The 27,136-nt window shown below is 39.7% G+C and overlaps 1 protein-coding gene and 1 pseudogene across 7 annotated transcripts in view; one reads left to right on the top strand and one right to left on the bottom strand.

Annotated features, from left to right (window-relative positions):
* The window catches only part of THADA (THADA armadillo repeat containing), a 335,311-nt gene extending 317,332 nt beyond the window's left edge, over nt 1-17,979 (bottom strand). For 4 of the 7 annotated variants that reach the window (XR_009496408.1, XM_015473463.3, XM_024999384.2 and 1 more), the window contains exons 1-11: nt 17,869-17,979; nt 14,153-14,252; nt 13,771-13,865; nt 12,480-12,610; nt 9,894-10,045; nt 9,744-9,776; nt 9,448-9,496; nt 6,090-6,271; nt 3,821-3,915; nt 2,295-2,515; nt 621-1,318 (exon numbers count right to left, since the gene is read on the bottom strand). Coding sequence is in view for 6 of the 7 variants with exons in the window: in XM_015473463.3 (XP_015328949.1) it covers nt 621-1,318; nt 2,295-2,515; nt 3,821-3,915; nt 6,090-6,271; nt 9,448-9,496; nt 9,744-9,776; nt 9,894-10,045; nt 12,480-12,610; nt 13,771-13,865; nt 14,153-14,228 (1,732 nt within the window). In the remaining variant the exon portion in view is untranslated. Of the gene's footprint in view, nt 1-620; nt 1,319-2,294; nt 2,516-3,820; nt 3,916-6,089; nt 6,272-9,447; nt 9,497-9,743; nt 9,777-9,893; nt 10,046-12,479; nt 12,611-13,770; nt 13,866-14,152; nt 14,253-14,875; nt 14,940-15,680; nt 15,971-17,305 lie in introns of all 7 variants that reach the window. The other 3 variants (XM_059891732.1, XM_059891734.1, XM_015473461.3) reach the window with 3 other exon arrangements.
* A 4,103-nt stretch (nt 17,980-22,082) lies between these two features.
* LOC132346562 (SS18-like protein 2) lies at nt 22,083-25,605 on the top strand (annotated as a pseudogene).
* Nucleotides 25,606-27,136: the final 1,531 nt, after the last annotated feature.

Consider the following 27,136-nt stretch of genomic DNA (forward strand, 5'->3'; position numbering starts at 1 on the left):
TCCCATGGACGGAGGAGCCTGGTAGGCTGCAGTCCATGGGGTCGCTAAGAGTCGGACACGACTGAGCGACTTCACTTTCACTTTTCACTTTCATGCATTGGAGAAGGAAATGGCAACCCACTCCAGTGTTCTTGCCTGGAGAATCCCAGGGACAGGGCAGCCTCGTGGCTGCCGTCTATGGGGTCGCACAGAGTTGGACACGAATGAAGTGACTTAGCAGCAGCAGCAGCAGCAGCAACCTTGCCTACATCAATTTGTAATTACTATCTCAACCACCTGAAAGTAAATTATATAAAACACACAAACATCTACTCCAGACTGACAACCAAATAATAAAAACTTGATAAAATGAATTAAAACCTAGTAATAAAGGAAACCTCATAATCATAATTGCAATCAATCTTTAGCTTGCAGAAATGACATTAGCCCAAAAACCTATTTGGCTTGATATAGAAACATTCATTTCAATACAAAATTTCTATCTTTAATATCCTCCTTTACTATTTATAGACATGGTAATATTAAAATTTGAATATGGCCAACATCTGCCTCTATAATAGGTACCTCTATTTCAGCAGCTTAACTAGAAATTACTAAAACAAAAAAATTCATTTTCTTACCAGTTTTAGCATCAGCAGAAGTCTGAAGAATCTTTACCATATAGCTTAAGCTCTCAGGGTTGCAGTTCAGTAATTTTGGCAAGTAATAATCAATCACATAAGATTTCTGATCCAGATTTCCTTCACACAGTACACAAAGAAGAGGAGAAACCCAAGTCTCGTGCCACTTGTCAATCCAAGTGCTGTCGACAGCCTGGGATTTCAAACGACTCTTATGATTTTTAAACATGGTTTCCAAGAGGTCACTTGCGTAAGGCACCAGAGACTGGTCCCCCATCACCTCTAAGATTTGCGATGGAATGGTTTTAGCTAATGCCAAAATATGGTCAATTCCTATCAAGTCTACTAAACAACCAAGGCATGTGTACTTTCCTTTACTATGCCATTCCAATCGCAGAAGACTCTCGGTCAGTTCAAAAATGAAACGATCAGCAGACAAATCTGAACCTGACTCTTCTACAGTGAGCTGGTGCATTTGGAGAATATTTCTGAATATGATTTTGGTTTGGTGTCTCAAAGCATCCAGTGGATGTTCCCAGTGGGTATAGACATAGTCCAAAAGCCTCCTAACCACATCTGCATTCCCATTCAGGTTGTCCTTTAGGCTTGGGGAACTTGAGTCAAGGACTTGTATAGCTGAATTAGTCCAAGATGCCAAAATCCTAGACAGAAACATTTCCAGGGTTGACTCCTTGATCCTGAAGAAAAATGAGGCAGGTTAGTATAAACTGACAAATAAAAGGAGTCTAATTCTATAATCATTTAGACCTTAAAAATATAAAGAATGACCATAAAATTGAATTATCATTATATTTACAACAAAAATACAACACAGCCAAAACAAATCTCAAATCTTTCCATTTTGTAAAAGTTAATCCAAAAAAGCACCCAAGGAAACGTGGTTCATTATTTTAACTGTGGTGATGTTTCACAGGTGTTTAAAAATGTACTCAGGGGCCAGGGAGGGGGAATATTAGAGTGAATCAGCTTTCTCTGGGCATAAATGAAATTATTCTAAAGTTGATTATGGTGGGAGTTGTACAACCCTATAAATATACTGAAGAAAAATAACTGAAATTGCACAATTTAAGTAGGTGAATTGTATGGAATGTAAATTACACCTCAATATAGCTGTTCAATGACTTTAAAATGTACATAACTTACATTAAAACACACACACACACACACAAAATACAATCCAATGAAGTCAGAGACCTCATTACAGTTCTGGCTTGGGTGCTTGTAGGTAATATGCTGTTAGGTAAGCATTTACTTTGCTAAGCTTCATTTTACCCATTCAATAGATTGGGTTTCCTATCCTATCTATCAGACATGTGAGGATCGAACTGAACTACCTATGTTGATGTTATTCATAAACTCAAAAGCTTTATCCATACACAAATATTTATGGTTTTTAAAAATGCTTACATAAGAGACTGAGTGCTAAAATTAATTTGACAAATTGTCACAAGTTAACCTGCCCTAAAATTTCTCTCTCTCTGTGCCATCATCCCATCTTCTGTTCTACTCTCACACCCACTTCATTCTCTACACATATCTCCTTTTTAATTTAAGATTACCCTGACCACTTTTCACTGAATTACTAAGCAAGCAAACTTAACTGCCATCTTATAAATGTCTGACAAGCAAAGCAAAATACGAGACTAAACTCACTGTGAACTCAAGGTGAACAAAACACGCACAGTATTCAGGAGCAAGGCCTCCCCACTGGGGCCCATCCTCCCCTCCTGCCAGTCCAACATAGTGAGTGTCCCCTGACACAGGAAGAGGAGAGCTGATGGGGGGACATCCGCACAACAAAGGCTCTTGCAGCAGCTCAAAAGCCACTCGGGGGCGCTGGTGGGGTCCACGGAACGGAGAAGCACACTGCTTATCTGCAAAATACAACAGAGCTGATACACATAAAGCCTCTAAAACTTTCCAGAGATACTTCAAAATATAAATGCAAAATGCTCTCCCCCCTGAAACATACTAGGAAAAACAGCTGAACCTAAAGGCAAAAAGTCACAAGAGTTAAAATTATTATACCAAAAGGAAAAAAATTGAATCTAAGTATATGAACCCTTTTGCTGGTCTGAATGTACTGGGCGAGCACAACACATTGCCCCCTGCAGGTGGATAAGCGTACTAACTAATGCTTTTTTTAGAGGTGGTTTGAGAAATTCAAATTTTTAAACTTTATCCTACTTTGTGTGAGCTCATAAAGCAGTACACATCTATTTTGCATAAAGTAGTTCTGCTCTTAGTAAAGAACTAAAATAAGTTTCCTCAATAAGAAAAAAATACTGCTAGTACTAAATCCAAGAATTATGGCCCAAATTATGAACATACACTTTCCATATAATCAAATTCACTGAACAACTAACTGATTCTAGTGCAATATCTGGGTTAGTCTTAAGAAAAATAACATATTTACCAAAAAGTTATTACCAAATATACCTATACATCAATCTCTGCATAATTTTTTTTTTTCAGTTCCACCAGTTTATTGCTACCAACCCATGTCCCTCCACCCTCCTCATGCATGAGTACTCAGTCATGTAACCCCATGGACTGCACCCCACCAGGCTCCTCTGTCCATGGACTTTTTCAGGCAAGAATACTGGAGTGGGTTGCCATTTCCTTCTCCATCTGTATAATTTTAATGTTATAAATATCTTTTATGATACTGAGAGATGGAACTGAAAACAATGCTAGAAAAAAACAAGGATATATACCCAAAAATGTTGACAATGATCATCTTCATGAAATGGATTTACATGTGACTATTATTGCCTTCTTTCTGCTTTATCCAAATTTTTGAAACTGTCACTTATTTTCTTTATTATTTATGTGGCTGTGTTGGGTCTTAGTTGCACCATGCAGGATCTTTTGCTGAGGCTCAAGGGCTCTCTAGTTATCGCATGGAGGCTCAGTATTGCAGTGTGTGGGCTTGGCTGCTCCTTGGCACGTGGGATCTTTAGTTCCCCAATCAGGGATTGAACCTATGTCCCCTGTATTGCAAAGTAAACTCTGAACCACTGGACTGCCAGGGAAGTCCCAAGACTGTCACTCATTATAAGAGAAAAGGGTAATCAGAAAGACTACGAAAAAAAATGTTTTAATTCACTCTTTATAAATATTTTTAAAACATGTTTAACTATCAACAAAGTACAATCCTAAAAAGGACATGTACTTACCAAATCAGGAATCTTTTCAGGTGGATGAAACATAGCCTTAATAAAAAGAATAACAGCTAATCCAGATGTACTCTGAATTGTCTGTAAGAGACCATCTATTTGCAAAAAAAGCAGAAAGCATGTATTAAATGATGATAGACACTGTGGTATAATAGAAAGAGTATATGCTGTGGGGCCAGAGAGTACTGGGTGCAATTTCTAGCTTGACCACTTACTAGGTGAATAAGACTAGATTAAGTTATTTTACTTTCCAGGGATTCAGTTTTCTCTTCCGTAAATTGAGGAAAAAATAACTATCTGACACAATTGTTGTAAAGTTGAAATAGATAATGAACATAAAGGCTTCTATGCTCAGGACACAAATACTCAATCCAAACATCCCCCCTCTCTTCCTCTCCATCTACTGCCTCCCAGCACATGCCCCAGCAGTACCTCCTGGCCCCTCTCTTCCACTGCTGTGTGTGCATCTCAACTTCCATGCACATTACTTTTTCTGAAAGTGATCTCAGGGCTTGTGTAAAGAGCCTACATCAGTACTAATTACAAACTCTGCTCTCACTGGCACTGTACCCAATGTAACCAAACAACGCTGGCGTACTTCTTTTCATTATCTGTTAGCCTCTGGTTTGTAAGAAAGTATACAAAATAATACAGTGGATTATTCAACATGGGGTAAGAATTATGAATAGCTACTATAAACGATCTTCCAAAAATTTATTCTGCCCTTCATCCCACAGTTGTTAACTATGACTTTGATTGGGACATCCATGTGCCCAGGCAAAGACAGGCTACCTGTTTCCTCAATCTTCCTTACAACTGAAGGCACCAGAGGACGATTCAGGCCAATGGAATATAAGTAGAAATCTTTTGGCTATTTTTTTTTCTTTCAGATTAAAGGTAAAGATGTAACTGGTCCTCTTTCCTGCCCTGAATACAGACAAGAGATCTGGAGGTAGAGTAGTCATGTAGTAACCAAGAAACAGCAAACATGTGGATGAAAGCCAACATACTGAAGATGGCAAAGTAGAAAGGCAGAAATGTTCCATCCATTTAAAATAATGTGATATGTCCTTTAATTACAGGTGCCCCCTTCGCCCTTTTCTTCTTGTTATAATTTCTGTTGAAGAACTCTGGCCTTTTAACCTGTACTGCTGCTGCTGCTGCTGCTAAGTCGCTTCAGTCGTGTCCGACTCTGTGCAACCCCAGAGATGGCAGCCCACCAGGCTCCCCCATCCCTGGGGTTTTCCAGGCAAGAACACTGGAGCAGGTTGCTATTTCCTTCTCCAATGCATGAGAGTGAAAAGTGAAAGTGAAGTCGCTCAGTCGTGTCCGACTCTTAGCGACCCCATGGACTGTGGCCCACCAGGCTCCTCCGTCCATGGCATTTTCCAGGCAAGAGTACTGGAGTGGGGTGCCATTGCCTTCTCCGTTTAACCTGTACAGTTTCCCACAATCTGGATGTTTGTTTACCCCTACTGCAATTCAACACATCCTTCTGTCCTCTGTAATTCATGCAAACTAGCAGGTGACTGAGAGACGGATCAGTCTCAAGTTCAGTCCCTTTGGGAAAAACTACAAGTGGTAAAATCAAGACCACAAAGCAAGAGGCACGTGTTATCTGGTTGTCTCTTTCTGTAATGTTAATAGCCATTGATGCTTAATGCCCATCTTAAGTCACTGGGAGTTACAGAAGGGTGATATTCTAACTATCATTTCAGCTTCTTGGTTGAAATACTTAAAAAAAAAAAAAAGACATTTTCTCTCATTAATCACTTGGTTTCCTGGTGGTACAGATCATATGGATAGAATCAACCTGAGACATAAGGAGGAAGAATGACCCCACAGTGACCACGGGCATGATTTGAAGGAAGCACCCGCTGCTAAGGAAAAATGTACAGGTTACACTAAACTTTCCAGATCTTACCTTCAGGTTTGGAAATTTCTCAAGAATTTTCTTTCACTTTTTAAAGTCTGTGGCTTTTCAACACTAAGGCTGTTACGTTTTCTGCTTTGTAGGCAATACACACACGCACATACGCACATACACACACACACACATTTAGAAAAGTCCTGCAGTGTTATCCCGATAAGTTGAACTGGTATCTTTGAAAGAAAAAGTATTAAAACCTTATAATCCAGGATCTTTCCGCACTTTGAAGGGTTGAGGGAAAGGAAGTTCTATTATCACAGCTAAGTATTGAATATCTCAAACCATTAGAAGTGAAAACAGATTAACAATTATAATCATCACTGTATGTTTTATACTTACCATCACTTAAAAAGTTGGTAAACATACTCAGCAGTCCACACATACTTTGCCAGGTAGGAGAATTCTTCAAATGAAGTCTCTGGAAACCCTGTACTTTCTGTACTAACATCACCGAAACTCTAATGCTCACCAACAAGTCATTCATCAACCGCGTTTGAACAATATGATTCCCAGCCAATTTTCTACAACAAAGAAAAGACAGTATTACAAAAGAAAAGTCAAAATGTCACCTCTTTTCTCACCAAAATAATTCCTCATCAAACAGCCAAAATCAATTTTAGATTATAATCCCTTTTTCTCAGCTAATGACTAACTTCATTTCTTCTTTTTAAGAGTAAAAATAACAAATCAAGAATAAATGACACAATTTTAACATCTGAATACTCCCTAACTTTAGAATTTCCTTGACCTAACTTCCAAAATGCTGTTAGATTTTCTCCTATTTCACTTTTTTCATGCTTCTGAGACAACACGGCTAATTCATCCTCTTCTCCCTGATGTCCTTACATTAGATTTCACCACAACTCAGTCTTTACCTCTTCTGTCCATCTAACTCACTCCCTTGATGCTAAGTTCATTTATCTCATAAGCTTTAAATTATAATCTATATGCTGACAGTTCCCCAATTTTCATCTCCAGCCCAGACCTCTCTTCCTAATTCCAGACTTGTATGTACAACTTTGTATTCAATATCTTCACCTGGATCTCTGACACACTTATCTGCAACTCCACACTCGCTCCACCTGCTAGAATCTCTATCCTACAGAAAATGCAATTATCCTTGACTCCTTTCCCACTCATCTTATCTGTAAGAAAATCCTGTGGTTCTACCTTCAAAACACATCCATTATCAGACCACCTCCACTGCTACTCCCAGCCACTCTCATCTCTCCCTCACTGTTACTGCCAGAGTCGGAACTAGTCTCCCAGCTTCCATGCCTGCCACTTGCAGTCTGTCCTCAACATAGCAGAATGCAAGAGTGATATTAAAAGAAAAAACAGGGAAAACGGTTTGGGGGTTCCTCAAATAGTTACACATAGAATATTTATATGATCCAGCAATTCTACTCCTAAGTATACACAGAGAAAACTAAAAGTAGAGACTCAAACTGTTATTTATATATCAATGTTTATAGCAGCATTATTCACATTAACCAAAAGACAGAAACAACCCAAATGTTTATCAACAATCAAGTGCATAAACAAAATATGGTCTATGCATACAATGGAATATGATTTCACCATAAAAAGGAGTGAAATTCTGAAACAAGCTACAACAAAGATTAACCTTTAAAACATTATAAGTCAGACAAAAAAGACAAATACTATATCCCACTTATTTGAGGTATCCAGAATTCAAAGAGACAGAAAGTAGAATAGAGGCTACCAGGGGATTTGGGAAGAGATAAAAAGACAGTGAATTTTCTTTTGGATACATTGAATCTGAGGCACCTGTAAAAGATGCAAGTTGAGATGTCCAGAAGACAACCACTAAAGCAGTCTACCACTTCAAGAAGAGATCTAACTTGGAGTGATAAATCTGGGCATCCTAAGTATAGCGATGTAGGTGACACCAAAGAAGTGGACAATACTAAGCAGTCAAAACAAACAGAATGGAAAGGACAGAACTCACACTGAAGAGATGAGCAGAGAAAGAGAAGCTTAAAGGGGACGAGACGGAGCTCCAGGTAAGGCAAAAGAGATCTTGGGTTAAAGATGGCACACAGGTGTTACTTTTACTCTCCCCTCAGAGCCTCCCTAAACCACAGCCAAGGGATTTACAACATTAAAAGATATAAATACACAAGGGCAACAAACAGACAACAAGACAATACTAAAATTTAAGTAGCAGATGGATGAATGATAACTGACTTAACAGGATCAAGAATGATTCTGAATCCTAAGTCAGAGAACACACCCAGAGCAACCTGATTTGCAGCCCCTAAAGGCTAAAAAATTGTTGCCACCAGGTGCTCCTTGACATGAAGGAAAATGTAGGGATGAAAACAGGAAGAGTGGTTATAAGTCTGTTGAAGAAGAATGCCAACTCTGGGCCATCCCTCCCAGCTAGCAAACAACATTCCTTGGTTTTACCTCTAGGGACGGTAAAACAGCAAGTGACTGGACAGGAAGAGAACACACAAAGTTAAGGCAATGATACCATATTGCAAGCAGGAGAATTAGGAAAACATCTGCACAATAAATGCTAAATGTCAAGATCTCAGCTTTATTCCCTCACTGAGCAACCAGAATATTAAGCCAATGGTCTGAAAGGTTCTTCCTTGGCAAATCCACTAGCCATGCAAAAAGACCTAAAGATACTGACATCAAGGGTTCCCCAAAGAAACAATCCAGCTAGACCAGACTTCAATAAAGCCTACAATCAACCCCATCCATACCTGTGTGTGTGCTTAGTCGTTCAGTCACGTCCAACTCTTTGCAACCCCAAGGACTGCAGCCCACCAGGCTCCTCTGTCCATGGGGTTCTCCAAGAAAGAATACTGGAGTGGGTTGCCATGCCCTCCTCCAGGGGATTTTCCCAACCCAGGGATCGAACCCAGATCTCCCACACTGCAGGTGGATTCTTTACTGTCTGAGCCACCAGGGAAGCCCCCATCCATATGTACAAAGGTTCAAATCAAGTCTCAGTGCCCCAGTCTTAAATGAGCACTCAGACAGGGATTACCAGACTTCCAAGGAAAGCTTCTGGCAACAAACATAGTGACCAAAAGCAGCAAACAAAAAAACAGCTTGAAAGAAACAGAGCCCTATGTAAAGATATGAAAACTTAAAAAAAAGAAAACTCTACTATTAATATCCTCAGAGAGATAACAGAGCATATGTCACCTATGAAATAACAACAGGATGCTATGAAAAAGAAACAGTAAAGAAAAGAACTCTTCCCTTTCTCATTTATTCCCATAACTTATTTGATTTTTTTTAATTAAATATCAAATCTCAAAAAATAAATTTAAATAATTACATCTAATATTAATGGAGAGGGATGGAAAGAAGTACACCCTAGACCCTTCTTAAAAATTTCCTTGTACAAAGACAAGGCGTGTGTGCATGCTAAGTCACAGCAGTCATGTCTGACTCTTTGCGACCCCATGGACTGTAGCCCACCAGGGTCCTCTGTCCATGGAATTCTCCAGGCAAGATTACTGGAGTGGGTTGCCACGCCCTCCTTCGGGGGGGGGGGTTTCCCGACCCAAGGATAGAACCCGGGTCTCCTGTGGCTCCCACACTGCAAGCAGACTCTTTACCACTCAGCCACCAGGGAAGCCCGTACAAAGATAAAGTACCACTGCAAATGTGCATACGCACATGCACAGGCATGAAGACATGTAACACTTGCCTGTTTTCTTCTGAGATTTCAATTAAACTCTTCTGCAGGAAATGAAGCACTGAAACAAAAAGGACATAAGAAAAAATCAGAGTTTAAAACTGTGAACTCTGACTTCAGCACAAGAAAATATTTAAAATCACTGCAACCTAAAACGATATCATAAAAGTATAAATTTAAAAGGAAGGAGCATAATATACCTTCATCATATGTAGTAATCCACCCACCGTCAAGAAACTTAAAAGAATCAGTTACAAAACGACTTATACAAGCAGTCACCTCTCAGAATAAAATAAAATAGAACTTACCATTTTCAAGAAGATTATTAACACTTGATCTACCTGTGGGGAGAAAATTAACACTGGTAAGGAGTTTCAGAACTAAAATTAACACCATTCAAAACACTGATGGAATGACAGATGTTAGCCAGAAAAAGTACCAGAAAAAAGCTAGCTTACCCAAGTCGAAGTTTTCCATACAGGAAGATATATTGTCAATAACTTTTCTGTAAGAGTACAGATCAGTACTTGTATTCAACTCTTCCTGAAGACGAGAAGTAAAACTTTGTGTAGCCTCAATTAGAAAAAATTCAGGTAGGCCATTTAGTGAGCTAGAAAAAGAACCAAATATTAAAAATTTGACAACCTTAGAGTATGTTCAAGGCAATGTTGGGAGGGAAGAGAATATTACAGATGAAGGAATATTGAACTATACCTTCAAAATACAGTCAGAGAATAACTGCATACCACTATCATTGGGACTCCTTGGTCTATCATCTCTCCTCTGGTCTTCCTGTTTCCAACCTGCTTTGCTCCCTTTCCAAGGACTAACCTCAACAGAGCAGCCAGACTGATATTACTAAAACACCATTTATTCCTCTGCCTAAAACCATCCAACAATGTCTTTCTCAGTCAATGCAGTAGCCAAAGTGCTTACAATGACTTATGAGACTTTACACAATATGGCCCCCCCATCATCTCTCTGGTTCATCTTGATCCTTGTTCACTTAGCTCTAGCTACACAGCCTTCCTCCATTCCAACAACATGCCAAAGTCTTTGTACTTGTTATTTCTTCCACCTGGAATTCTCTTCTCTCAAATATCCCAAAGATTATTCCCCATTCATCATTTCCTCATCCCTTCCGGGTCAATCTCAAAGATCACCCTGTCAATGACACTAAACAAAGATATCTGAAAAGACTACTATATTTTACACTGTGGCCCTCACCCCCATCCTTGGGACTCCCTTTCCTACTTCTCTGCTTTGTTTCTTTATCCATAGCACTCATTCCCTCCTATATATTTTGCTTATTTTTCTATTTCCTGTCTTCCTCTTAGAAATAACCTCTATTCTGTTTCATTCACTATGTCCCCAATGCCTAGAAGAACACTTGACACATAGTAGATAATCAATAAAAATCTACTGAATGGGTAAATTAAATATAATGCCAATTTTACCACAGTTTATCTAAATTAACTTTTTTTTAATTGACTCAACAATTCTAAAGTTTTTCTGGAAGGAAAAAACATTGAAAAATAGGAATATTGAGGAGTACAATTTAGCAATACCTATCAAAAATTTTGATAGGCATAAGTCTGGTCAAGAAATTTCACTTCTAGGAATTCATTTCAGAGAAATACACATATATAATTACATATACAACTAAGAATATCACTGTAGCATTAGTGGAATAATGAAAACTTGAAAGCAATCTATCAGTGGAGAAGAGATATGTAATATGGCACATATGAATTTCAGTGCATCCATATTATGGAGTATCTATAGCTGTTAGATAGAATGAGGACTTTTGGTGGAAATGTAAAATAGTGCAGCCATATGGAAAATTGCTTCCAAGTTCCTTGGAAAATTAAAAATAGAGTTACCATATTCAGCAATCCCACTTCTGCATATATATCCAAAAGAACTGAAAGCAGGATCTCTAAGAGATATTTGCACACCTGTGTCCAAAAAGCAGCACTACTCACAACAGTCAAGAGGAAGAAGCAACCCAAATCTCTATCAGCAGGAATGGATGGACAATGTGCTATATAAATACAACAGAGTATGAATCAGCTTTAAAAGGAAGGAACGCAGTCATGTGTTACAACACGGATGAATCTTGAGGACATTAAGTTAGTCACAGAAAGATAAGTTCAAATATTCCACTTATACAGGGTACTAAGGTAATCAAAACCATAGAAACAGAAAGAATAATGGTGGTTGCCAGGGACGAGGGGGAGAAGGAAATAAGGAGTTCTTGTTTAGCGAGTACAGTTTCAGTTTTATAAGATGAAAAAATTCTAGAGATCCACAGCATAATAATGTGAATACACTTAACACTACTGAACTGAACACTCAAAAATGGTTAGGATGGTAAATTTTATGTTATGTGGGGGATTTTTAACTACAACTAAAAAATAAAGACTATACTGACATGAAGATATCTCTAAGACATTCTTTAGTGAAGAATAACCTACGAAGAAACACCCAGAGTATAATCCCATTTATGTAAAAGCATGCATACACTAAATCCAGGAACAAGATCTAGAAAGAAACACCAAAGTGTTAAGTAATAACCTTTACCAAGAAAAAAGAGAGGCCAGAAATAGTGCAATGGAAAGCTCACTTTTTATTTTGTGTACTTCTATACAGCTTTAAGTTTTTACACTAAGCATATATTTCTATATTACCTATGTAATTAAAAACGTTTAAACAAAAACAGATAGGACAGAGAGAAAAAAAACAGTAGGGTGACAGGTTTAAATTTAACCAATAATTACATTACATGTAAATGTACTAAACCAGGAGTCTGCAATAGCCTACAGCCTATTTTTTTAAGGTCTGTGACCTAAGAAGCCTTTTACATTTTTAAAGAATTATGATAAATGAATAAACAAAACAAAACAAAGACAAAATTGTATGAATGAAATTGCTAAGTGATATATTTCATTTCAGTTTTACCAAAGAGGGAATCTTAAATACTAGTTACTTTCAGTCAAACTGAACATTTACAATGCCTAACTTTGCTTTCTTTTTTTTCTTACCTTGCCAAGACTTTCTTCAAGGGATTCTTTAGATTCAAAGAAAGATAAATGCCTGCTAAAATATCCAAACAACTTCGAATAGTGGGATCACATGTGCCATTTTTATTTGCCTTCTCCAGTAAGGGCACAATCTATAATCCAAAAAATTCAAAGTTATAGTAATTTTTTTCTAATATCAAGTATAGAAAAGTAACATGGATTCAAATACTTTGTCTCAATTTTAATGTGTAATATTTTCCACACTACACTGTTTTAAACACCTATTTCAATATTTATTAACTTTTTTAAACCATGCCCCCAACACTCACTTTACCCTCCAGACCCACCTTCACTGAAAATTACTGACTTGTTAATGGCTTACGGTACAGGAATTCTGTAGCATTACTGAAAACCAATGATACATTTAACTGCTTTCCAAAAAATACTATGCAGGTTCAAATGATAAATCCTAATATCAAAGGTAAGGACAATTTTTACATTTTGCGTTAACTTTTTAATGTATCTGCTAAAAAGTTTTGAAGATCCAGATAGATAAAAATATTTTTCTAATTTATCTCTACCAAAAAAGAATGCACTATTATCTCATAAGGACTTCCCTGGTGGCTCAGATGGTAAAGCGTCTGCCTACAATGCAGGAGACCTGGGTTCAATCCCTTGGTTGGGAAGATCTCCTGGAGAAGGAAATGGCAACCCACTCCAGTACTCTTGCCTGGAAAATTCCATGGACGGAGGAGCCTGGTAGGCTACAGTCCATGGGGTCACAAAGAGTTGGACACGACTGAGCGACTTCAATGTCAATGTCAATTATCCCATGATCCTACCTATATACAATTCCAACAGGGGTAAAGCCTCAATATGGCTTACATTGCCACTTTGAATTTAAAAAAATCATAAAATGAATAGAAAAAAAATTTCTATTCTTTAATGATACCTCAGTATTAAATAATTAGGAGACTGGAGAAGGAAATAGCAACCAAATCCAGCATTGTTGTCTGGGAAATCCCATGGACAGAAGAGCCTGGCAGGTTACAGTCTATGGGGTACAAAAGAGTCCACAGGACTTAGCGACTAAGCAGCAACACATATTATATATAAGGATGATTCATTCTGCTGTACAGTAGAAACTAACAAACATTGTGGAGCATATATATACTCCAAATGTAAAAAAATAATTAGGAGCCAAAAATTATCAGTTAATTTTAGGACTTCCTTGGTGGCTCAGTTAATTTTAAAAGCCCATAATAGCATGATAACCTCCAAGATGCATCCATGAACATCAGATCAGCCTTACCTGTTTAACATAACGGATCTGTGACACTCCATCAGTGAGCTGTACACAATGCAACAGCAAAGAAGCTAGATTTTTCCCTTCCACATCAGCCAAGGCTATATAAAACAAAACAAAAATTTCTTCAATGAGTTCACAATATATAGATAAGAGTTTATCTTTGTTATGTGTTCTATAAAATTTAAATACTTATAAACAAACAAAACCCAGGAGAACTTAGACTGAAGACAGATGTTCAAGAAAACCATTTTATATCCAAAACTGAATGTAAAGAACATGGAATAATTAAATTCCAAGAGTCTGGACATTCTGTGATATGGAGTCCCAGAGATAAACCAACCATTTGCAACCTCGAAAAGAAATAAACAAGTCAGAAATCACTTACATTTCAAAGTTTCAAGGTCCTGATGACAAACGGTCAATGAAGTAACTTGTGTTTCTTTCTTCTTCTTTACACCCATTTTAAATAGAATCAACAGTAGTCACTACAAGAAAGAAGAGTTTTAAGACACTGCTTAAGGACTTCCCTGGTGGTCCAGTGGCTAAGACCCCATGCTCCCAATGCAGAGGCCTGGGTTCAACACTTGGTCAGGGAACTAGATCCCACACGCCACAACTAAGAATGCAAATCTGCAATGAAGATGAAAGATCCTGTGTGCCACAACTAAGATCAGCACAGCTAAACAAACAAACAAGTAAATAAATAAAAATAAAGATTTTTTTAAACAGACTGTCTAATGCACTGAAGAACTCTGTGTTGCTGACAGTTGGCACCAGATAATTCTTGGCCACAGGGCATCATCCCAAGCACTGTAGGACACAGCCTCTGCCCACTAGATAGATGCCAGTAGCATCCTTCTTCCTCTAAGTTGTGGCAACTGAAAAAGGTCTCCAGTCATTGCCAAATGTCCCCTGGGGAGCAAAGCTGCCACAGGCTTAAACTACTGGCCTAAGGATTGCTGTTTTGAAAAACTTTTTTTAGACTCAAGAAGAGTTTATTACTGTCTAAAGTTACTTTTACCTACCCAGTCTTTGTATTTTAAATACAGCAAACCTTCATTTTAAACAAATAAAGCAGAACGGCTTTTCAAAAATATAGTAGGCCTACCTAATCTCTGTGACTTCTTGGACTGACAGATCAGGAGGTACCCTAACAAGCTGTATCTTGATTTCTGAAAAATATTTGATAAAGTAAACTTTCACATACTATCCCTGTGAGTTTGCTTTCAGCTAATAAACAGAGTTTGTTTCAGCTAACAGGATTCACAATAGGCTGAACAAAGATACTCAAAGGAACACACTCAGAGTACCATGTGGTCTGAAGACAAGTCGCTAGGGAAATGCCACACGGGGCTCTCTTCTTGAGGATTTTTAGGGGTGTTTATCATGTAGACAGTAGAGGACATAATACAGTGAATTAAGAAAAGACACAGAGCTAGGAGCATCCAACAGAGTGTTGGATGATGGAATCAGGGGTTTAAAAAGTGACCAATAAAATGGAATAAACTTACCAAGATGAAATAGAAATAAATGTAAAATGCTGCTTTTGGATAAGAACAGTACAATATAGGATTTATAATACCCAGAAATACAGGATGGGGAGGTAGGAGAGATAAAATGTGGTTTGAAACAATTCAACACGTGGTTTGTGAGCCACAAGCCAATAGTGCAACATGACTTAAAATCCACATTAGGAATCAGCTAGACCAAGGGATGGTCATCTTCACAGGTCAGGGAATGTATGGAGCAAGAGGTGCTATGCTAGGAGCCATATCTTAAGGAACCACGGCAAATGACGGGGCTTCCAAGCTTCCCTGATAGCTCAGTTGGTAAAGAATCTGCCTGCAATTCAGGAGACCCCAGTTAGATTCCTGGGTCGGGAAGATCTGCTGGAGAAGGGATAGGCTACCCACTCCAGTATTCTTGGGTTTCCCTTGTGGCTCAGCTGGTAAAGAATCCGCCTGCAATGCAGGAGACCTGGGTTCGATCCCTGGCTTGGGAAGATCCCCTGGAGAAGGGAAAGGCTACCACTCCAGTACTCTGGCCTGGAGAATTCCATGGACTGCATAGTTCATGGGGTCGCAAAGAGTCGGACACAACTGAGACATCTTCAGTTTCACTTTCCAAGGAACAGCCAGATTTCTGAAGGTCCTGGAGAGCACCTCCCTTCAGAAAACAGTTCAGTAAACCAAAGGTGTTTGGCCTAGAGAAAAGAGGACAGGATGAGTGCTGCTGTTGGAGGACTGAGAGAAAGAGGAATAGATTATATTCTGTAGTTTTCAGGGGTTTTTTCTTTTTTTGGCCACACTGCTGCACAGCTTGCAGGATCTCAGTTCCCTGGACCAGTGATTGAACCCAGGGCCACAGCAGTGAAACCACTGAGTCCTAACCAATGGACCACCAGGGAAGTCTCAGAAGTCTTCTGTCTTAGATGGCTATAGAATTAGGAGATGTCACTGCAAGCTTCAGGGAGGCAAATTACAGCTTAATACAAAGGAAAAAATCTATGGTTCAATTATAAAATGAGCTGCCTTTCAGAGAACTTTCCAACACTGAGAATATCCAATATCCAAACAGAAATTCAATGAACCCTTTTAACCTGGATCCCTGCAATAAACTCCCAATTGGTCTCCAAACTTCCATCCTGCTTCTGAAGAGTCCATTCTTTTCACAGTCTTCAAAGCAATTTTTTTCAAATTTAACTATTCTCTTGCTTAAAATTTTCTAAGGGCTTTCGTTTATACTTAGAATAAAATATAAATTTGAGACTTTGGCCTTCAAGGCCCTAAATAACCTGGCCCTTCCTTCCATTGCAGTTCACTTCAAATCAATCTTCTCTTCACCATCTAGGGGACTTTGTAAGTCCTGATATGTCTACTGTTAGGCTTATTCCACCAAATCTTTGCAAGGCCAACTCCTCACCATTCAGGTCTCTTCCCAAACATTACCTCCTCTAAGAAGCCTTCCATGGACACTCTATTTAAAATTCCACCACTTCTACTCACATATAAGTCATTTCTATTGCTTTATTTTCTTTATAGCACTTACTACTACCTGAACTTACAAGAACTTGTTTATTTGCATATATGTCTCCCCTAGTAATATATTCAATGAAGGCAGCAAGTTTAATCTGTTTTATTCACTGTTTTAATCATCAATTCCCAAAACAGTACCTGGCATATATCAGGTCCTTAAAAAATTTTGATGAATAAACTAATGAATTAACAAACTTTTATCAGTGATGTACTAAAAAGTATGTGTACTTTTAACAGCAGAAAAGTGGACTACTTGTCATCTTAAGTAAATTCTATATCCAAGTGACAAGATAGTCCTGACACTGAGGAACCTATGGTCCCTCTGCAAAGTTAAGAAATTAATACAGCAGTGAAATAGGAAAACCCACTTAATAGAAAATGGTAATAAAAATCGACACTGCTAGAAAGGCATCGACAAGGTAAAAATTTGCAAAGTGACATGATTAAATCAAGGGGAATAAGCACTACGGATCACTTCCCATGTAAGTCACCAACATACAAACCTTAGAAGGGATAGAGATAAGCAAATGGGGAGACGATTCTGTGATGAATCGTGAGCAAATCTGCCGCAGAACTTTATCTTGGAACCCTTAAGACTGCACAAAGAGGTTTGGTGCTTATGCGTGCTTAGTGGATGCCCAAACGTTTGTCCTCCCAATAGTGGAAAATCTCGTGCCCACCTTAAGGCACTCCTTAAGTGGCCAGAAGATGCTCAGTAAATTATACTCCTCCTGCTCCCCACTGGCTGCTTCCCTTGTGATTGCTGCTCCAGTGAAACCTACACCTTTCTGGCTGACTCCCACAAACATTCTGTGGACAATTTCCCAACCACGTGGAGTCTAGGGAATGACAAGCGGGGGGGGGGGGGGGGGGGGGGCGGAATGGTTAAAGTGCTATCTCCATGGAGACCTAAGCTTTCGGAAATCAGTTTCAAGACCGCCAAATTCTCGCGTAACTATAGAACGGGAATTGATGTGCATCCCCTGGCTGCCCTAGTAAAGTGGCCGAGCGGTGGAGAGTCGCGCACTACCGCGGCTCTGGCAAAGAAGACGCCTGGAAGCCAAACCTCGTGCTCGTGAGCGTCTGAGAAGAGTCGCAGCAGTCAGGATGAGTCCCGGAAGCTGGTCTAGCTCTACGGTGTCTCGGTAGCTCACAGCGTGGTCTGTAGTCGACTACCGGGTCCGGGTTAGGGAGGGAAGTAATTGACGTGGAGGAAGCATCATCGCGAGAATTGAACCAGGGAGCTTCTCCAATCAGGAGTCCAGATAGGTGTTGATGTCACCCGCGAACCGGTGCTAGTGAGTTTTGACTCTAAAGAGACCGCGGAGTGCTTCACCCAACACCTTGGCTGGGCCGGGCGCCGCTCGCCTCCTTCGGTTTAGGGCAGTTCTCACTGTGGCCTCCACACCCCTGAGTGCCTGGAAAGCACTTTTGCCTTAAGCCAGACGTTCCACCCTCCTTCCACTCCTCATCCTCAGCGCAGAGACAGGGAGAAAACTGCCTCCGGGCCGCTAGAACGGGAGCCTAAAGACTTTAGAGCCTATGAAATGGGGTAGTGGGTGGGACGGGCAGTCCCCTGAAACTACTGTTTGAACTTTGGCTAAGATGAGGAAAGGATGACAGCCCTCTCCAGTATTCTTGCCTGGAGAATTCCATGGACAGAGGAGCCTGGCTGGGCTACAGTCCTTGGGGTTGTAAAGAGTCTCAGGTGACGGACTAACACGATAACCACGTTTTATCAGATGGTTCAGACCTTTAAAAAAAATGCATAAATAAAATAAGTAGGTGCCAGCTTTTACTCTAGCATCACGGACTCAATTGCCATCAGTTTGAGCAAAGTCCACAGGATAGTGAAGGAAAGGGAAGCCTGGCTTGCTGTAGTCTTTGGGGTCGCAAAGAGACAGACACGACTTAGCGACTGAACAACAGCCTCTACTCTAGAAGCTGAGGAGGGGGGATGGGGACGGTAAGATCAGGAAATAAACACTGAGGCTATCTATATTCAAGTGCAATTAATTTGGGAAATATTGATAAACATTGAATATCCCCACACCTTTAGCCAGGTTAATGATTTTAAGTTTTCAGTCGTGACTTTTCTGAATTTTATCTCACCTTCTTTTATTCTTCTTTGTAATTTTATCACGTATGTATTACTGAGTATATCTTATTTTGTTTGATTTTGAACTTTATTTATGAATCGGTTTGTTTTCTCCAGGACTTTGCTTCTCTCACCGTTGCTTTTGGCATCCACAGAAAAGCAGGTTCCTACAGTTATTTCATGGAGAGGGAAATGGCAACCCACTCCAGTACTCTTGCCTAGAAAACTCCATGGATGGAGGGGCCGGGTGGGCTACAGTCCATGGGGTCATGAAGAGTCGGACACGACTGAGCGACTTCACGATAGTTATTTCATTCACGTGCTAAGTCACCTCAGTCGTGTCCAACTCTGTGACCCCATGGACTGTAACCCACCGGGTTTCTCTGTCCATGGGATTCTTCAGGCAAGAATACTGTAGTGGGTTGCCATTTCCTTCTCCAGGGGATCCGACCCAGGGATTGAACCAGAGTCTCTTATGTCTCCTGCGTTGGCAGGAGGGTTCTTTACCACTACTGCCACCTATTCCATTATTTAATATACCACATTTATCCATTCTCCTCTCGAAATTTGGATAGGTTCCAGCTTTTCCTCTAACAATGCTGCTGTGAACTTTCTTGGATGTGTCAGCTGATGAGTGTATGTAGAACTTTCTCTACATCAATTTTTTTTTCTAATTTTGATTGGGATTGGTAGTAAGAAATGCATTGTACCTTAAACCAACTACACCTCAATACTCATACTTTGTAACTGCAAGAAAAATTTCTTGAACTGTTTATTACTCTACAGGAGCTATGTGCGCTGTTATTTTCTGTCTTTTAAGTTGTGGTAAAATACACATAATAAAATTTACGATCTTAACCATTGTTTTTAAAAAAGAAGAAGAAAGAAAGAACACACCCAGGGTGGAGCCACTGGCCCCAAACTTCATTGCAAACCAAGACTTCATTGCAGTTTCAGCATGTCTCAAGAATGGAATTTCTAAACAGCACTAGAGAGGTAACCTTACCTGAAACAATCCTTTCTTTTCCTTTATTGTTAACCTCCTTGTCCCACGTCATTTCTATAGAAGCTTCCCATTTTGTACCACTCAGGGAGTGCCTTCCTGTTTACTAGGTGGGATGCTGCCTGACCCATGAATCATTGAATAAAGCCAATTAGATCTTCAAATTTACTGGGTTGAATTTTGTATTTTAACACCCTTTTTAAGTGTTTCCCTTTTTTCAGTATATGTTTCCAGGTCACTGAAATTAACTTCATAATGATCTGTATTCCAACCCTTTTTAAATTTTGGCCCAACCATTTGAAAGTAAGGGGCAGACATTGTGACTCTCCCCTACAAAATTAGAGCATGAGCTTGGAGGCGAACAGACACAACAAACATGAAAAGGCACTAACTGCCATTGAGAAAATGGGAACTAGAAGATGAGAATGGACTGTGGGGAGATTTGTTGCCATTTTAAATAGAGTGGTCAGGGTAGGCCTCCTGAAGTAAAGATTTACAAAATTTCTGTGCAGAGGGAACAGCCACTGCACTGGTATCAGGGCAGGAGGTTGGTGTGGAAGAACCACGAGGAGGCCAGTGTGGCTGGAGCCAAGTGAGCAAAGGTATAGGTTATAGGGGATGAAACGAGGGAGTTTCCATTATGTAAAGTCTTACAAGGACTTTAAGTGAAGTGGGGAGTAATTTTGAGCAGGAAGTGATAGGATTAATCTACAAAGAGCCACTGGATCTACTTTGTTGAGACTAGACTTTAGCAGAAGTGGGAAGACCAGTGAGTGAAGAGGCTGTTGCTATAAACTAAGCAGGCAAGATGCTGGTGGCTCAGATCACAGCAGTAGCAGTGGAATGTGTGAAGAGTAGACAGATTCAGGATATGATTTGGAAGTAAGCCAATAGGATTTCCTGAAAGATAAAATAGGTTATGAGGAATAGAGGAGTTAAAGATGATTCCAAGATTTCTGATCTGAGCAACTGGAACGATAAAGTTTCCATTCATAGAGTGATGGGGCAAAAGTTTGCTTGGAGTGGGTTTGAATGGGTGTAAAAGAGACTGGGAGGAAAAGAACTGACAATGATGAGATCAAGCAGAGACAACTCCAGTGCTTCTAGTACACAGGGGCAAATAAATGGAGTGGTAACTTTAGGGGAAATAGAGGCAAGAGAAAGTTCAGGTTTTAAAGACTGAAAGAGTAACGTGTTTGGAAAAGAACTTTTTTTTTTTTTGTAGTCACCTTACACTGCCAGCTTATAAGTGCTCACTCAGTCATGTCCGACTCTGCAACCCCATGGACTGTAGCCCACCAGGCTCGTCTGTCCATGGAATTTTCCAGGCAAGAATACTAGAGTGGGTTGCCATTTACTACTCCAGAAGATCTTCGAACTCCAGAAGGGTTTGAACCCACATCTCTTGCACCTCCTGCTTTGGCAGGCAGGTTCTTTACTGCTTGCATCACCTGGGAAGCCCAACTTGAGACTATTTTAAATTCTCTGCTTGACATTTTTCAGAACATAGCATAAATTTGGGCTATGAACCATTTTTTAAGTAGCTCTATATTTTACTAGTAAAAACGTATTCCAAGGGAATTTTTGAAGACTCGGTAATCCTTAATATATAAAAGTATAAAAGAAAATACATAAGTGGCATCTTATTGTGAAAGTGTGGGCTACATAAAATCATGAAAAGTTATATCTGGGTTTTAAGTGTAGTTTAAATATGTACCTGTTAAAGCAGGTACAATTCAGTTCAGTCTCTCAGTCGTGTCCGACTCTTCACGACCCCATGAATCGCAGCACGCCAGGCCTCCCTGTTCATCACCAACTCCTGGAGTTCACTCAGACTCACGTCCATCCAGTCAGTGATGCCATCCAGCCATCTCATCCTCTGTCGTCCCCTTCTCCTCCTGCCCCCAATCCCTCCCAGCATCAGAATCTTTTCCAATGCATCAACTCTTCACATGAGGTGGCCAAAGTACTGGAGTTTCAGCTTCAGCATCATTTTCTCCAAAGAAATCCCAGGGCTGATCTCCTTCAGAATGGACTGGTTGGATCTCCTTGCAGACCAAGGGACTCTCAAGAGTCTTCTCTAACACCACAGTTCAAAAGCATCAAATTCCCTCAATTAGGGAAGGGAATATTTTTATAGTTATTTAATGATGCATTTTCATACATAATGATTTTTTAACTTCTTTTACATTTGAATAATTAAAATTTGACCTTTTAAAACCACAAAAAATGGGATTTAATTCCCTATTCACTTAATACTTGTTCATAAACTTCACTCCAATTGCAGGTATCTCCTATAGGTGTTGTTTTCCTTAACCAAAAATCATAATAGTCTATCAGTCACCACATCCTAAAAAAGTATACTTTATGATAAGCTGCCAGCAATGCATGGTGATTAATGTAATTAAGAAATCCCTCATCATAATCCCTGTTTAATAGTTTCATGTGTAAAATGAAATCCAAAAGCATGTACTAGAGCTATGAATATGATTTATTGTTTGTTAATATATTTTGTTCTTTGTTAATATAATGAAAATGTTATTTGGTAATATAAGTTTGTCCCCAAGTCAATGAAAGAAAGTATGACACTTCTATTACTTACCTATTGATACATAATAAATGATTCCTAAACTTAATGTCTGAGCATAACTTTACTAGCGTGTGAAGTAATGCTCAAAATTCTCCAAGCCAGGCTTCAGCAATACGTGAACTGTGAACTTACAGATATTCAAGCTGGTTTTAGAAAAGGCAGAGGAACCAGAGATCAAATTGTCAACATCCGCTGGATCATGGAAAAAGCAACAGAGTTCCAGAAAAACATCTATTTCTGCTTTATTGACTATGCCAAGGCCTTTGACTGTGTGGATCACAATAAACTGTGGAAAATTGTGAAAGAGATGGGAATACCATACTACCTGACATGCCTCTTGAGAAACCTGTATTCGGGTCAGGAAGCAACAGTTAGAACTAGACATGGAACAACAGACTGGTTCCAAATAGGAAAAGGAGTATGTCAAGCTGTATATTGTCACCCTGCTTATTTAACTTATATGCAGAGTACATCATGAGAAACGCTAGGCTGGAAGAAGCACAAGCTGGAATCAAGATTGCCAGGAGAAATATCAATAACCTCAGATATGCAGATGACACCACCCTTATGGCAGAAAGTGAAGAGGAACTAAAAAGCCTCTTGATGAAAGTGAAAGAGGAGAGTGAAAAAGTTGGCTTAAAGCTCAACATTCAGAAAACGAAGATCATGGCATCTGGTCCCATCACTTGATGGGAAATAGATGGGGAAACAGTGGAAACAGTGTCAGACTTTATTTTTTGGGGTTCCAAAATCACTGCAGGTGGTGATTGCAGCCATGAAATTAAAAGACGCTTACTCCTTGGAAGGAAAGTTATGACCAACCTAGATAGCATATTGAAAAGCAGGGATATTACTTTGCCAACAAAGGTCCGTCTAGTCAAGGCTATGGTTTTTCCAGTGGTCATGTATGGATGTGAAAGTTGGACGGTGAAGAAGGCTGAGCACTGAAGAATTGATGCTTTTGAACTGTGGTGTTGGAGAAGACTCTTGAGAGTCCCTTGGACTGCAAGGAGATCCAACCAGTCCATTCTGAAGGAGATCAGCCCTGGGATTTCTTTGGAAGGAATGATGCTAAAGCTGAAACTCCAGTACTTTGGCCACCTCATGCGAAGAGTTGACTCATTGGAAAAGACTCTGATGCTGGGAGGATTGGGGGCAGGAGGAGAAGGGGACGACAGAGGATGAGATGGCTGGATGGCATCACTGACTCAACGGACGTGAGTCTGAGTGAACTCCGGGAGATGGTGATGGACAGGGAGGCCTGGCATGCTGTGATTCATGAGGTCGCAAAGAGTCGGACACGACTGAGTGACTGAACTGAACTGAACTGAAACTTAATGTCTAAAACACTATTGTGCTGTGCTTAGTTGCTCAGTCATGTCCACCTCTTTATGACCTCATGGACTGTAGCCCACCAGACTCCTCTATCCATGGGGATTCTCCAGGCAAGATACTGGAGTGGGTTGCCATGCCCTCCTCCAGGGGATCTTCCCAACCCAGGGATCAAACCCAGGTCTCCTGCATTGCAGTCACATTCTTTAGCATCTGAGTCACCAGGGAAGCCCATAAACACTATTAACACTTATTATCTCACAGTTTCTGTGGGTCAGAAATTCAGCAGCTACTTGGCTCAGTCCTTCTGGCCAGAGGTCTCTGATGAGATTGCAGTCATCCAAAGGCGTACCCTAGGGTTAGAGGATCCATTTCTAAGATAACTTAATTCAGTGGTGCTTGTTGTTAACAAAAGGCCTTAGTTACTCCCTGTGTGGGCCTCTCCCCCAAGCTACTTGAGCATTCTCACAACACAGTAGCTGGCCTTCCCCAGAAAGAGCAAGGTAGAAGCTTCAATGGTTCATATGGCCCAGCCCCAGAAGTCACATACCATCTCAACAATACAGTACTGATTACAAAGGTCAGCCCTTCTCATTGTACTGGTCATTATGAGAGGGGACTACACCAACTGATAAATGCCAGAAGGCCAGTGTAACTGGGGGGCCACTTTAGAGGCTAGCTACCACTGTCTATAACACATCTGCAAATTTTTCTTAATACTTAAAATATACTGACTAATGGATCACAAGTAAGAAATTATTTATGAGTTGTTTGATTATAATTTCCACAGTAGACCTTATGGAAACACTTAAATGTTCTTACATGTGTTTTTACAAACTTACTTGCCTTTAATGACATACATTTTCATAGAAGACAGCCACAGAATTTAATCATAAAGCTAGGTTTACCAGATGCACAGGGCTTCATGGGGCATGGATGTCAGCAGCCTTCGTACCAGACTGGCTGACAGACAGAGCAGAAGTCAATCAAAATGATCCAGTGGGTCCTAAAGGAGAATGACCAGCTGATCTGCTATATCCTGAGTATCAGAACAAAAGCCTGGCAAACAGGTGAACCCAGTACCAGCATGTGTTACATAGAATTCTCATTTATTTGGCTACCATCACAGATGCCAACCCAACCAGTGCTTCAAAAGCAATGGCTGTTATGAGGAGTCATTGAATGTAATTATTTCCTATGAAGTAGAGACAGAATCTTTACCATCTCAACTGCTTAGAACATAAATGGAACTTCTGTGACTCTTTAAAAAAAATGTGAAGAAAGCCACTGAATTAACTATGCTCAGTGTAAATATTTATTTTAATAATTAAATTCCCTTAAAAATAAAAAATCTAGGTTTATTATGTGTAAGGATTCTGATCTTATTCCTTCCCTACCTAAGAGCACATATTGGCTGTCTTCTATGTACTCTTTCTTTCCTTCCCCATACACCAGGCTCCAATTTATGAGACCTTCTCAATATTTCCTAAAAGCACTAATCTTTCATGCATTGTACTGTGCTGTCTGCTCAGAAGGTCTTTCTATTTCCACCCAAGAAACTTGCTCACACTTCAAAGATCCATCTCACATATCACCTCCTCAGTGAAATTTCATGTGTGTGATAGAGAAATTCTTGTTTTTTTTCTACCAGTAGTTTTGTCTCAGCATTGTCACTTTGTTGAGACGTGCTAGTTATTTGTATCCTTGCCAGTCTTCCTACTAATTTATGAACTTTTCCAAGACAGGAACCATTTTTGGGTCCTTGTTGACTAGTACTGTGCCCTGCGTAACTCACCAAATACTTCTTCAGTTCGGTTCAGTTCAGTTGCTCAGTCATGTCTGACTCTTTGCGACTCCATGGACTGCAGCATGCCAGGCCTCCCTGTCCATCACCAACTCCCAGAGTTTACCCAAATTCATGACCATAGAGTCAGTGATGCCATCCAACCATCTCATCCTCTGTCGTCCCCTTCTCCTCCTGCCCCCAATCCCTCCCAGCATCTGGGTCTTTTCAAATGAGTCAGCTCTTCGCATGAGGTGGCCAAAGTATTGGAGTTTCAGCCTCAACATCAGTCCTTCCAATGAACACCCAGGACTGATCTTTAGGATGGACTGGTTGGATCTCCTTGTAAGCTTGGGATAATAGACCATCAAGTTCTCTTCCTTGTTCATGTGCAGTGATGCTTACTTTACCACTATGTGGCAGCAAACTACAGAATTATTTTTGGCTTTCAATAAGGAGTTCAGCCAGGATGAATGCTCACCAAATGTCGACAGTGATTTTTCTGGGGGTGAAATTACAGGGGGCATTCACTTACCAAGTTGTTTATTTCAGCACTGTTTGAATGATAGTGTATTTTTTCATGTGGACTACAGAATTCATCCAGAAAGATACATAAAATAAATATTTACAAATAGATTTTAGGTTATTAACTTCCTATCCAGAAGTATGTTAGAAAAGCTTGTCAGCTCAGTTTAAATAATATGCTTATTTTGAAATACAACATTCAAATAGAATATTATTTTGTTTATAAAAATTGCTCATTATTATGTTTTTAAAACTCATATTGATGCATATAACTTTTTTTACATAAATCACATATTTAAGCTTTAAAAGAAAATTTCAGTGAGTATGTAAAAATTAGGTGGCTCAGTGGTAAAGAATCCACTTGCCAATGCAGGAGATGGGGGTTTTATCCCTGGGTCAGGAAGATCCCATGGAGAAAGAAATGGCAACCCACTCCAGTATTCTTACAGAGGACAGAGGAGCCTAGAGGGCTAGAGTCCATGAGGTTGCAAAAGAGTCGAACATGACTTAGCAACTAAACAACAACAAAATCTCTTCAGAGGAGCAAACTTGTAGATACCTACCACTGTTTCTTTGGGACATCTGGAGAAGAAATCTCTAGGACAAGAAGGGATGGAAAGCTTGATTTAAATTTTAAGAGAGTAGGACTCAGCTGGGTCCTGTGAGGGGAGAAAACAAAGTTTGTAAAACAGAATTTCTTGGAAAAGGTAAAGATTGTGTTTTTTAAAAACTATGGTTGATTTACAATATTAATTTTAAGAGTGCAGAAAAGTGATTGATTCAGTTATACGTACATATTCTTTTCCAGATTCTTCTCTGTATAGGTCATTATAAGGAATTGAATATAGTTCCTTGTGCTATACAGTAAGTTCTTGTTGTTTATCCATTTTGTATAGAGTAGTGTGTATTTGTTAATCCTACATTCCTAATTTACTCCTCCCCCCTTCCCCTTTGGAAGTTACAAATTTGTTTTCTTTGTCCATAGGTCTGTTTTATAAATAAC

Source organism: Bos taurus, chromosome 11 (genome assembly GCF_002263795.3).
Source record: "Bos taurus isolate L1 Dominette 01449 registration number 42190680 breed Hereford chromosome 11, ARS-UCD2.0, whole genome shotgun sequence".
Classification (NCBI taxonomy): domain Eukaryota; kingdom Metazoa; phylum Chordata; class Mammalia; order Artiodactyla; family Bovidae; genus Bos; species Bos taurus.